This window comes from Euleptes europaea, chromosome 2 (genome assembly GCF_029931775.1).
Source record: "Euleptes europaea isolate rEulEur1 chromosome 2, rEulEur1.hap1, whole genome shotgun sequence".
Taxonomy (NCBI): domain Eukaryota; kingdom Metazoa; phylum Chordata; class Lepidosauria; order Squamata; family Sphaerodactylidae; genus Euleptes; species Euleptes europaea.
In genome coordinates this window covers 24,903,919-24,917,295 of record NC_079313.1, presented here as the reverse complement: position 1 = coordinate 24,917,295, position 13,377 = coordinate 24,903,919, and the positions used below count along the sequence as shown (strand labels likewise).

General features: G+C 47.6%; 1 protein-coding gene across 1 annotated transcript in view; it reads right to left on the bottom strand.

The window, feature by feature from the left end:
- The window catches only part of TNR (tenascin R), a 105,295-nt gene extending 97,685 nt beyond the window's left edge, over positions 1-7,610 (bottom strand). The window contains exons 1-2 of the mRNA XM_056844148.1: positions 7,111-7,610; positions 2,013-2,489 (exon numbers count right to left, since the gene is read on the bottom strand). Coding sequence (XP_056700126.1) covers positions 2,013-2,489; positions 7,111-7,609 — 976 coding nt within the window. The 5' untranslated portion in view covers position 7,610. The remainder of the gene's footprint in view (positions 1-2,012; positions 2,490-7,110) is intronic.
- Between the last annotated feature and the right edge of the window lie 5,767 nt (positions 7,611-13,377).

The following is a 13,377-nucleotide window of genomic DNA, read 5'->3' as shown; positions in this document are numbered from 1 at the left end:
TCCAAAGCTGCCATTTCCTCCATGGGAACTCATCCTTGTAGCATGGAGATTAGTTGTAATTCTGGGAGAACTCTACATCCCACCTCGACATTAGTAACCTCGGGAACAGTCAAGGACATCATGAATAAAACTGCCTCTAAGTATATGTAGAATGCTTCCCCTCTTTTAATAACTATAATGAATCTCTGTGCATCTAGGATTTGGAGTAAGGATTTCAGTAGATATGTCTTCTACACAGGTGTGAGCAAGGGCAGATTGGCCATTTCTTTTACATGGCAAAATCCCAATGGGCTGCCACTTGTAGAGACCACCCACCCATATCCCAGAATGGATGTGCCCGCAAGGAGGGGCATGGCAGCATCCAGCTTTACCCCGTGCTGGCCTGGGACCAGTGCAGCCAGCGAAGAGGGGCACAGGCTGACAGTGCCCAGTATAGCCCCATGCTGCCCAGGCACAGCATGACAAGCATGGAAGAACATAGCACCACTTCCTTTTACTCCAGCCCACTCTTTAGCCATCCATCAAGTGAGAGGGACATGATGGCAGGAGGGGACACAGTGGTAGGTTGCCAGCTCTGGCTTGGGAAATTCCTGCAGATTTGGGAAAAGGTCCTGAGAAAGTAGAGTTTGGGGGGACAGGGAGCTCAGCAGGGATGAGATGTCATAGAGTATGCCCTCTGAAGCTGTCATTTTCTCCAGAGGAACAGATCTCCCTAGTCTAGAAATCAGTTCTCATTGTAGAAGAACTCTGGACTCCACCTGGAGGTTGGCAACGCCTGCCCAGCTCCTGTTTCCCACCACTACTCAGTGATGGGGGGAATTATTACTATTATTATTAGAAATGGCTGTTGGGCCCAAAGTGTGATATTATTTCAGGGGGAAACCCAGCAGTGATGTCAGTCCTCTCTAGGAATTGTTCGAAATGCTATTGTTTTACCATAGAGTTTCCAGCAATTCCTGGAGAGGTGTGACATCACTTCCAGGCTTTCCAGGAAGTGACATCATGCCATGGCTGACAGCCATCCCATGTCCCTGCCCTTCTGTCTCCTGCTAGTTGCCATGCCATGCTTGGTGGTAGGGCCCTTTTTTAGGGCTGTTTTGGCCCCCCAGTCTGGCAGTTTCAGAGGGCAGACTCTATGGCATCACATCCTTTTCGAGCTGCCTCCCCAAACTTTCCCCTCCACAGGCACCATGGCTCAGTGGTAGAGCATCTGTTTGGCATGCAGAAGGTCCCAGGTTCAATCCCCGGCATCTCCAGTTAAAGGGACTAGGCAAGAAGGTGATGTGAAAGACCTCAGCCTGAGACCCTGGAGAGTCACTGCCTGTCTGAGTAGACAATACTGACTTTGATGGACCAAGGGTCTGATTTGGTATAAGGCAGCTTCATGTGTTCATGTGTTCAAATCTCCAGGAATTTACCCAGCCATATTTGTAACCCTAATCAACATCCTGATTGACCTGTTAACATCCCAGACACCACATTTTGTACCAGGTGAAGTTTCCAAAGCAGAGGAGGCCCCACACAGATTACATGGCTGTGATCTAGGCTGGATGTTACCAAGGCTTGTATCATAGCGGCTAGGTTAGCTGACCTTGTGGTGTGTGCTGTTCCTTTCAGTTCACCATATAGTTGCATTTATATTAGAGCTGCAAACTTTAATTAGTTCAGCTGATAGATTAATCAAACAAAGCTTTAGCTGATTATTCAGTGAAGGTCAGTTTTAATTGGCGACTGCAAAACATAATCAATGGGGCTGCAAGTTAAATTTACTCTTGTTTGTTTGGTGAAGCTTTCGGATATGTTACTAAGATAGGAAATTAAAAGTACTGAAGCTGATCTTTCTTTCTAATAACCAGTCTTATCTTTTGCTCTTTAAATTGTACGTTATCTTAAATGTCCTTCATTCCCCAAAAGGCATAAAAAGATCAGCAACCAGAAAAAACAGGGCCTGTCCTTGGTAGACAGGGGCACTTGGGAGCATGCATGGCTTTAATTTTGATACGCAGTCCTACCTGCTGAGCAGTCTCGCCCCTGGTAGCCATCCTCACATGTGCACAGACCCTCTTGGCAGAAACCACGCCCGCTGCAGGCATTGAGGCACCTTAGCTGCCCGCAGTCTTCTCCCACATAGCCCTCCTGGCAGATACACGTCCCGTTGGCACAGCTTCCTTTCCCCGAGCAGTCCCCAGGGCACCTCAGCTCGCTGCAATCTTCTCCAGCAAAGCCTTCTTCGCAGATGCATTCTCCGTCCACGCACAGTCCTCGGGAGCTGCAGTCAGTCAGGCAGCGGGCCTCTGAGCAGTCTTCCCCGCTATAATCACTGTCGCAAATGCACTGGCCGTCCACGCACACTCCCCGGCTCGAGCAGCCCATGGGGCAAAGAGGCTCGGAACAGTTCTTCCCAGCCCAGCCTTCGTTGCAGATACAGCCGCATGATTCCAGGCTGAAGTTGCCATGACCGCTGCAGTGAGGGAAGTAATCCAATTGTCCTGAAAGAACAGAGAATGTCACTGTTGATAATGCACAGTGTTCATATTGTACATTATTTCAGAAATCAGCCTGACATTTTGGTAAAACAGGCCGTTATGGTTGTACTGCCAATGGGGCTAAGTGACTGCAGCTTAATCAAGGCCAGGGGTGAAAGTTAGTCAGTATAGGGTGCTGGTAGGAAAGTGGCTGAAGTGATACCTTCTATCTTTTGGCTTGAGCCCCCAAAGATACAGAGGTCATTTATGCATGGTCGCTTTACCCTCCTTTATTCCCTGTTTCAGCCAGGATCAAATTTTTCAGCGTGCACATTACCCCATTCCTTAGAAGCTCAACACTGTTTCAACGCAAAATGAACCCGGCGTTTCCCATTCCTGTTCTGGCCCGAATTAAACCGTTCATCCTGGCTCATTCTGGAGTCACAGAGCGTGCATACTCCGTGCTCGGGTAGAGCTTCGCTCCACCCTTTTCCAAACCCTTCTTCAAGGCAGCGTGCAGATAGCCAAACAGGGGGAGCCCAGAAGATTGGCTTCTCTCACAGCCATTCATGAAGCAGTGTGTAAAGAGGCAGGGATTCAAGTGTTTCCTGCTACCTCAGAGCTCTTTCTGAGGAAAAGAAAGGCTTTTTAAAAATGAGGCTTGGATTTCTCCCCCCCTTCTTTCAGATTGCTCTGTTTTTTTGTTCTTAAAATGCTTTTTTATGTGGCAGTTGGGTCTGCGGGGAAGGGGATCTTCTCTCGGGGTGAGTACTGCAAAGTCAGCTAATTACAGAGCAGCATTTAAAGGGGTGGGACTTGATTTGAACTTGGGAGGCTGCTTTTCTGTATTCATGTCTCCATTAGCACACAGTTTCATCCCTGATCATTCCAGCCAATGCAAACAGTTTTCCCCAACCCGGGTTACTTTGATCTTGGCTGAAATAAGAAATAAAGTACAAAGAGAGTTTAATACGGTCCAAGACCAGCATAAAAATATATCAAGAAATAAAGGAGGTTAAAGAGACCATGCATAAATGACCAGAGTACTTTAAGGTCTTTTATGCATGGCTGTTTCACTCACTGTCACCCCTGTGATGTCTTTGGGTCTGTGTTGATTATGCATGCCGTTTCTGACCATCAGGTCATCTCGCTCTCCCCCTGTGTTTTGGTGCATTTTGCCCATGTTTTCAGAGACCTGTTTTATCTCAAATTTGAAAATACAGGCAAAACATGGGGAAACACAGGGGGAGAGCGAGGCGACCTCTGACGGTCAGAAACAGCATGCATAAATCAACACAAAGACAGCGAGTGAAACATCCATAAGTAACAGACCTGGGACTATCCCTGATAAATAGAGAAATGCTTGTATCTGCCAAAATTCAGTTCATTTTGACCTGCAGGTCTCCACTACAGTCCCAACCTTGGGCTTCTACCGAACTGAATGTGCTAGTTAGGTGAATGGGTCCCTGCTGTTCAGTGACTTTCTGCGGCCATCAAAAATACATCTGAAAACAGCAGAGTAGCCAGCCTCCACCAAACTCTTTCATCTTTACATCTGAATTTGAAACAGTCAGATACTTTTCCAGATTGAGACTAAATAAAAAAGGAAGTTGATTTTGAACATACTATTAAGACAAGAAGAACCGTTGGATGGTGCTTCTGAAGTCCTAATTCTAGAACAGGGCTCCCCAACATTCATTCATTCATTCATTCATTCATTCATTTTTATAAACCACTCTACCCCAGCAAAGCCAGGCTCAGAGCGGCTCACATAAACCATAAAAATATAATAAATCAACAAAATCACATAAAACAATAGGTTAAAACAGCCTTAACAGATTAAAATCACATTTACTAAATGGTTCATAAAGCTATGATATAAGTAGGGTTCCCAACCTCGAGGTACTAGCAGGAGATCTCCTGCTATTACAACTGATCTCCAGCTGATAGAGATCAGTTCACCTGAAGAAAATGGCCGCTTTGGCAATTGGACTCTATGGCATTGAAGTCCCTCCCCTCCCCAAACCCCACCCTCCCCAGGCTCCGCCCCAAAAATCTCCAGGCATTTCCCAACTTGGAGCTGGCAACCCTACATATAAGGCCACATGGCCTGCGGACAGTTTTAAACAAATATATAGACTGCACTAAAATAGCACTCGGCAGCAGTGGAGTAAGGTAGGGAGGCCGGCATTTATAGGAAAATCGTAGCTGACCTCAACCACAGGCCTGGTGGAACCCTAAGTCACATCTGACTTACAGAGACTCCTGGTGGGGTTTTCAAGGCAAGAGACATTCAGAGAGACCTTGCCATTGGCTGCCTCCGCGTCATGACCCTGGTATTCCTTGGAGGTCTCCCATCCAACTATTTGCCAGGCTTAGCTTCTGAGATGAGATCAGGCTAGCCTGGGCTATCCAGGTCAGGGGGGAGAGAGCTACAGGGACGTAAAAATAACAACTGTTGAATATCACCCTGAAATGCCGCTGTCCAAGGCAGACAAGCCCTGACAGAAAGGCAGGAATACCAGTTTGTATAAATTTGGTGGGACAGGGACAGAATTTAGCTGTGTCTGCTGGAGGCAGCGGAGAACTCCACTGCTAAGTGACGTTTGCGTGTTTCAGGCTTCAGTGGCATCAGATGTGAAGATGTACAGCGGGAAAGGGCTGCACCACGGCTTCCCAGTCAGCTGGGGGAACTGGTGCTGCCACAAAATGGCCGCCACAGAGGGCAGTCACATGGGGTGCCCGTTCCGGTCACAAAATGTTGGGAGGTTCCAAGCCAAGTGTCTTCCTATGATGGAGGCTGCTGTTTCTAAGCAGGTGCTCCCCAGGCTTGCCAGGCCCCGCGGCTCCACCAGCGGGAGCTTCGCGGGGCCGTGGCATTAGCGCGCGATGTGCCTACATCGCTTCCGGTTTAACCCGGAAGTGATGGGAATGCTCTAGCGATCCCGGCCAAAACTCTACGGTTTCCATAGAGTTTTAGCCAAGGGTGCTAGAGCGTCTGCGTCACTTTTGGGTTTGCCCAAAAGTGATGCGTGCGCGCGCGTGCCCACAGTGCCCGCACGCGTGGCCACAGAGCCCGCACGCGTGCCCGCGTGCTCGCCGGCCCTCAGCTGGCAGGCGGGCAGCCCAGTGGATGGGCAGTAGTTTACCCGCCACCACCAGGCAATTGGCAACCCTAGTGCTCCCTGCAAACACAAAGGTGAATTTCTTCTACTCCAATGAGGTGGAGAAAGCAACCTCATTTAGCTTTAAGGAAGAAATGATTTTACAGAGAAGTAAATGGGTGCCAGGAAACACATCAGCAGGTGCCATGATGCCCATGGAGACGAGGTTGTGGATCACTGGACTACCCCATCAATTACAGAGAAAGGGGCCGCATCCTTCTCTGTACCAAAATGGTGGCATTGGCATGGTGGGCGACCAGGTCCAATAACTCCAGCAAGGGTGGATTATAGGGTTTTTTTTTTGCCACAAGTAACCCTGCTGAATGTCTACCTCAAATAATAGCAAGTCAAAGAGGCAAGCAGAAACTCTTTCAAGAAACTATCCCTCTGATACGACATCCCCTCAGGTGTAAAATCTTTTTTACGCTCTGCCTCTCCTTCTCGAAGCTGAGATTCATTATACCAACAAACTCTTTTCAAAGCCCATCCTATTACAACGGCATGCTGTTTCTTTGGTTTTGAAAAACAGACTTGTAGAGATGACCAACTGAACCGTGTCTTTTGAAAGACTTTAGTCTGATGAAAGGTTCACAGGGAGCTCCACAAAGCTTGCCGTTTTTGTTATTCAGAGGAAAACCAGTGTGCGGAGTTTCCTGTTTTCCCCCCTATGAGGTTTTTTTTGTTGATGCCATTCTCGACTGCTGAAGTTATTCTCCCGGGTGTTTATTATTATTTTTTTTTTTAAATAAAAGGCCTTCTTGATTTCCACAGGCACTAAGGGTGTGATCCCATTATACATGCGCAAATCCCATGAAGTTCACTGAGACTTGTGCACATTTAATTCAATGCAGAATGGGAGTTTGAAAGAAAAAGAGAGCGCTTTACTCCTTAATATACTACTTTCAGCCATAAGATCTCTATGGAAACTGTCAGTAAAATGATCTCAAGTCTATTTTTAAACTGCTGCAGAGAATGTAGTGTATCTGTGTTATCTTTCTTATCAGAAGTGCTCCCTGCTCTTAAGCAGAGGTCGGTGAGTCTTACCCTTCAGTTTTGGGGCCGAGTTAATTCTTTAAAGAACAATTTTTGTTCTTTGAAGGCTCAGAAAGACCTCGGCTGTTAAAAATCAAGAGAAGGGAAACTCTGCCACCTTCCTTTTCCCTGACAAGACTTGGAGGCCTCTTTAGTCATTTTATTTATTTGATTTATATCCTGCCCTTCCCCTGCCATGCCCCTCCCCTGCAATCCCAAACAATGATGTTTGGGACATATTTGGTAAAACACCCAATATTAGAAATGAGTCCCAAGACATGGTTTTAGGGTATTGTGGGTCTCATATCTGCAATGGTTGACGACATCCCTGGAAACCACAGTGAAGAATTCTGCCCATCCAAACCCTAAGCAAATGGCTTCAAGTTTGTTCTTCATTCCTTTGAAATCTCTTATCCCCCAGCCAAGACCTCACGACATCAGTTAACTACCTGTGGCTGCACTTTCTTGACAGCAATTGGAGTTGCATTGATCTCGGAGCATGGACACCTCCCTCTCCAGCATCTCAATCCTGCTCAGCAGCTCCTGGATATCACGGGAAGAGGCGGCACACTTGCAAGTCTGTTTGGGGAGGTTTATCCTGTGGGTGAAGGTGACCTGGCTCTCACTGTCCGAGGTTTGCTCGGTGTATTCCGTCATCCGGTCGTCCTCCGAACTCACCTCCGGGTCCGACGAAGCCTCTATGGAGGTCGAGCAGAGGCTGTCCAGAGGCACGTTTATGTTGTATATATGACTGAAGACCATGGGCTGCTCTTTGACAGGAGAGGTGTAGTTGGCAAAGGTGCCTTCCTCCTCCGAGACCTGTCTTTTGACTCTCTCTGTTGTCACCTCTAGCCTGCATTCAAAGGGTCTGAAGATAGATCCCAGCAGCATTAAGTTGAGACCAACCAGAATATTCCTTAGAACTACATTTTCGCCATCACCTCCCATTTTCTTGAGATGGGCAAGAAACTTCTATGCCAGCCTTGGAGAGAGGAGTGTTGAGATAACCTGAAACAAAGAACAGGAGATGTATTTACGATATCAGTGATCCTAAGGAAAACTGATGAAAGTAGTGGAAAATCAAAAGGTTGGATTTTACATCTGAGAGAGCTAAGTATATCCTCACCTCCCCAAATTACCATCCATTTCCAATTCAGTTATAAAGTCCGGAGAGATAAATAGCAACACAATTTGTGTATTTCACATGGACCAATGTATTATCAGCAAATTACTACTGCCTCTGCAACTACTAATCAGTTACATTGCTATTCCAATTTGCAAAGCTGTTTATAGTCTTATCAGAGCAGTCCTAAACAAAATTCTCAGCCGGTTGACTTCAATGGACATATAAAACTTTTAACTCTGCTTAGGATTGTACTGTGTGACATGGAAATCCTTCAGGTTGTTCAAACATCTCATGACATGTTGAGAGAGATTCTTTTGCACAGAGGTCAGCAGCTGGTCAGCCCTGAACAAAATGCAGTCTTCTGAGTTGTGTTACCTGGTCTAATTGCCAATCCCAAAAGGCAAAAGAAAGATGTCGAGGAAGGAGCCTCTGAGTGCAGTCTTTTGAGTGGTGTCACCTGGTCTAATTGCCAATCCCAAAAGGCAAAAGAAAGATGTCAAGGAAGGAGCCTCTGTGACCATGGGACTTGGTTGCCTGTGTGGCATGGTTTAAGGTCTTGGCCCATGACTCCTCACTACATTACCAACATGGTCCTGTATCAAAGCTAATTGCTGACCTGTTTACTTTTCTCAGACAAACTAAACCCATCTGTAATATCACCCAGGACTATTAATCTAAGTAAAAAGAGCCAAAGAAGTGAGTCAGTAATTTTCACTTCTGTGGTTGCATGAAATAGAAAATTTAACAGAAAAATAAAAAAGACAGTGAAATGGATCCCAGTATTTGCTCTGCTGGGGTGGGAAGATAGCATGGTTAGGGCCAGGTCCCCTCCTGACCACCGGCGGGGGATGGGAGGATAGGTTTGTCAGATCCATGTCGGAGCTGATTATAAATAGGGCATTTAAAGAAAATGTGCTCCCTAGTCTCGACTTCTCCAGGTTCACATGGGTAGCAGATATCGAGCCACAGGGTCTGCGGGAGCAAGGCATCGTTAGGGCAAGCCTCCCCTCTCCTGCTTTGAGCTGGGATGTTCCTGAGGGCAGAGTTGTAGCTTGGAGCCTTGGACTAGGATGAACTTTGAATGGCTTCTAGAAATACATTCTGCCATCTTTGGTAAGAGCTTCCAGCGGACCAAGAGGCTTGGATAGGTAGTGGGCTGCTAGAAAGGAGAACGGCCTTGCAGTGCCTCCTAAAAATTTCTAGAGATGGTGCCCCCACCAGGGAGCCAATTTCACAGAGCGGGAGATTCAGTCGAAAAGATGCAGACTCTAATTGATGCCAGGCAGGCTACCTTAATAGGGTTGCCAGGTCCCTCTTCCCAACCGGCGGGAGGTTTTTGGGGTGGAGCCGGAAGAGGGTGGAGTTTGGGGAGGGGAGGGACTTCCAATGCCCTACAGTCCAATTGACAAAGTGGCCATTTTCTCCAGGTGACCTGATTTCTATCGGCTGGAGATAATTTGTAATAGCAGGAGATCTCCTGCTAGTGCCTGGAAGTTGGCAACCCTATACCTTAAGCATGGGGATGATGACGACGATGACGATGAGTAGGAGGTGGCAACCTGAGCATGAAGAATCTCTGCAACTGAACTGATTGTATATCTGTGGAATGAACCCTAACCAGACTGCAGAATGGGGTCGGGAGAGGCCCCTTCTGCTGGGAAGGCGGACCTTGGGGGAAACACCCATGTCCACCCTTGCATCGTGCCCACCCCGAGTCCTTATTGGCCCATTAAAACTGGGGGGTGGGCTGTTAGTGGCTGCATGGCTACAGGAACACGGGAAGCCTTAGATCCGCAGAGTTTGGGTTTCCCTCTCCCCCGTTTTTTGGGTGGGGAATGCTATGCATTCATCAGCTCTTCACTCTCACACTTCTGCTTGAAAGAATTGCATCAAAATGTGGGAGAGGTTCTGTGCTTGGCAGACAGGGTGAGTTATGACTCTGAGCCAAAGGGTTCTCATTATTTGTGGCACAGCACAGGGTTCAACTGGGCTGCCTGTGGTTTACTTACTGCTAGGGAATTTATCTTGCATTTGGTTTCCATTGCAGCACTATGGCGGTTTATGGCGGAAAGCCTCTGTACAGTCTTAATGGAGCTTTTGAAGAAAAATAGTTTGTGGACTGGTACCCTGAATTTTTCTGCTGTAATTTCATCCGACAGTCCTTTCATGGCAGCCAGCCATTAGCTTCTGTCTGATAGCTTGCTGCAAGTTCTGGACTCACTGCAACCGAGAAACCAAACAGTTCTTCCTTCAGTTCCTCTTCAAGATGGAGAAACTCCCCAGACCATCCCAGCCGGACCCACCACCGTGAAGAGGCCCCCGCCACCCCCCTCATGAACGGCCTGCCACCCAGACCCCCGCTGCCAGACTCCATCCCACCCCCGCCCCCTGGGGGGATGGCTATGCCCCCCACCGTGCCTGTGCCCTTACCCCCGGGGCCACCCCAGCTTCCTCTGGCTCCTGGTGTCCCCCCTCCTGCTCCGATGCCCCCGATGCTCAGTCCCCCTCTCCCCACAGATGGGCCCGGAAGCATCTTGCCGCCTCCACCGACCAACTGAGAAGCGCCTTCGTTTCCGGACTCTTTGTGACACCGTTTGAGTGCCGTCTGTTGGTCCCGTTCACCGTTGCTTTTAGAAATCTATATATTCACACAACTCTTGTTCACAATCTTGTTACGGTAGAAGACAAAGCCAAGATGCAGGATGATCTTGACAGGCTGGAGAAGTGGGCTAGAACTAATAAAATGCACTTCAACAAAGACAAATGTAAAGTTCTGCATTTAGGTAGGAAAAATCAAATGCATAATTATAGGATGGGGGAGACTTGTCTGAGCAGTAGTGTGTGTGAAAAGGATCTTGGGGTCTTAGTAGACCGAACACTGAACAAGAGTCAGCAGTGTGATGTGGTAGCTAAAAAGGCAAATGCAGTCTTGGGCTGCATCAACAGAAGTATAGTGTCCAGATCATGCGAAGTGATGGTATCGCTTAACTCCGCTCTGGTTAGACCTCAACTAGAGTACTGTGTTCAGTTCTGGGCACCACAATTTAAGACAGATGTAGACAAGCTGGAACGTGTCCAGAGGAGGGCAACAAAGATGGTGAGGGGTCTGGAGACCAAGTCCTATGAGGAAAGGTTGAAGGAGCTGGGTATGTTTAGCCTGAAGAGAAGAAGACTGAGAGGGGTTATGATAACCATGTTCAAGTACTTGAGGGGCTGTCATATAGAGGATGGTGCCGAGTTATTTTCTGTTGCCCAAGAAGGTCGGACCAGAACCAACGGGTTGAAATGAAATAAAAAGGGTTTCCGTCTAGACATTAGGAAGAACTTTCTAACAGTTAGAGCGGTTCCTCAGTGGAACAGGCTTCCTTGGGAGGTGGTAAGCTCTCCTTCCCTGGAGGTTTTTAAGAAGAGATTAGATGGCCATCTGTCAGCAATGCTGATTCTGTGACCTTAGGCAGATGATGAGAGGGAGGGCATCTTGGCCATCTTCTGGTCACTAGGTGTGTGTGTGTGTGGGGGGGAGGTAGTTGTGAATTTCCTGCATTGTGCAGGGGGTTGGACTTGATGACCCTGGTGGTCCCTTCCAACTCTATGATTTGATTACTCCAGATGCTGTTTCTCTACTTTGATCTAGACCTTTCCTCATCATGCTAAGAATGGTCATCCCATTCTCCACTGCAGTGAGGCATATGGCTAAGCCCAAATGGGATGCATTTTCCACAAGCACTTCTGCCCCTTTCCATAAAAATAGTCTCCCTAGTGACATCAGGGCCCAGCAGGACATTAAAGAGTTCTGCAGGGCCTGCAAAATGGAGCTATTCCACCAGGCCTATAAATGAAGGCAGCCTAGGGTTGCCAACCCCCAGGTACTAGCTGGAGATCTCCCACTATTACAACTGATCTCCAGCCAATAGTGATCAGTTCCCCTGGAGAAAATGGCCACTTTGGCAATTGGGCTCTATGGCATTGAAGTCCCCCCCCAGATTTTTCCATGAATAAATGGCCCATCTCTAGCACGAGTGATTTACCAGGTTTAAAAAACCAGGACCGTTTTTAGTAAAAAAAAGTTTTTTTAAATGTATGCCACTTTTTCTCCTAACAAGGGTCCCAAAGTAGCTTACATTAAAAAAACCCACACAAAAACAAAAGAACCAGCTATAGAAAAAGGATCCAGTTCACTCCAGGGCTGGTCCATGATCTGTTGGGTGAGCCCACGCAGAGTGGGCTGCAAGCAGTGGGATAAGAGCCAAGGGCCAAGATCCCTTTGGCTCTTGGCCTTCAACTCATACGTTTAACTATGCACAAGCTTTTTAATACAAGAGCAGAGACAAATGCTCAGTCTGGATCATTTATAGCTGGCAGCCAAGTTCCCATAATTCCTCTCTACTAAAAATAGGGATAGCTAGAGCACACACCAGGCCTATAAATGAAGGCAGCCTAGGTGCCAACCCCCAGGTACTAGGAAATGTACTTGTAGCATCATGTGTGAAAAGGACCTCAAATTACAACTGGTGATAAATCCAGTGATGTATTACATGAAGTAGACTTTGCAGTGACCCGTTCTAGGTAATTTTTACTGAGAATCCATTAGGAGCTCCCAACTCATCACCAACAAAGACGTACTATGCCTTGGCTTTTATTTAATAACTTTTGGGGTCCAGCACTGTGCCAGGTGGTACACAGGAGACAGAAGAGACACAGCTGTTGTCCTGTGTCAGATGAATACAACAAAGGATAAAGGACAGGGCATCAGAAGAAGGAACCAATTTTCCTGCAACTAAAATAGATGTCACACATGAGTATTTTCCTTATTATGTTTGTGTTGTAGTCTAACATCAATTTGCAGACCCTGGGCTCTGTCTGGTGCAAATGAGATGCCTTTAGGCCCATTGACTTTCATGTTGTCTTTCACTGGCATCCTACAGGGGTACAATTGAGAGATTACTAGTCAGCAACAAAGGGTAAGCAACTGCAACTGCACGCTGGAAAGAGAAACAATTGTACGCTGTACCCTGATCAAGCTGGGCGGATGAATGCTAGAAATCAGGAAGGAGGAGGAGGAGTTGGTTTTTATACCCCGATTTTCTCTACCTTTAAAGAGACTTAACCCAGTTTACAATCGCCTTCCCTTCCCCTCCCCACAACAGACACCTTGTAAGGAAGGTGGGGCTGAGAGAGTTCTGAGAGAACTGTAACTAGTCCAAGGTCACCCAGCAGGCTTCATGTGGAGGAGTGGGGAAACCAACCCAATCCACCAGATTAGAGTCGACTGCTCATGTGGAGAAGTGGGGAATCAAGCCCGGGTCTCCTGATTATAGTCCACCGCTATTACCGTATTTTTCGCTCCATAGGACACACTGCTCCATAAGACGCACCTAGTTTTTAGAGGAGGAAAACAAGAAAAAATCTTGTTTTCCTCCTCTAAAAACTTGTCTTATGGAGCGAATGCCGGCTGGGCGCGCGTGTGTCGGGATGGCGCGAGCCAGCGTTCCCAGCCCCAACGGCCAGCTGGGAGGCGGGTGGGGCCGCACAGAGCAGGCTGGGCGTGTGCGCGTCACGCTGGAACAACTCGAGCCGCCTCCAGCTGGGA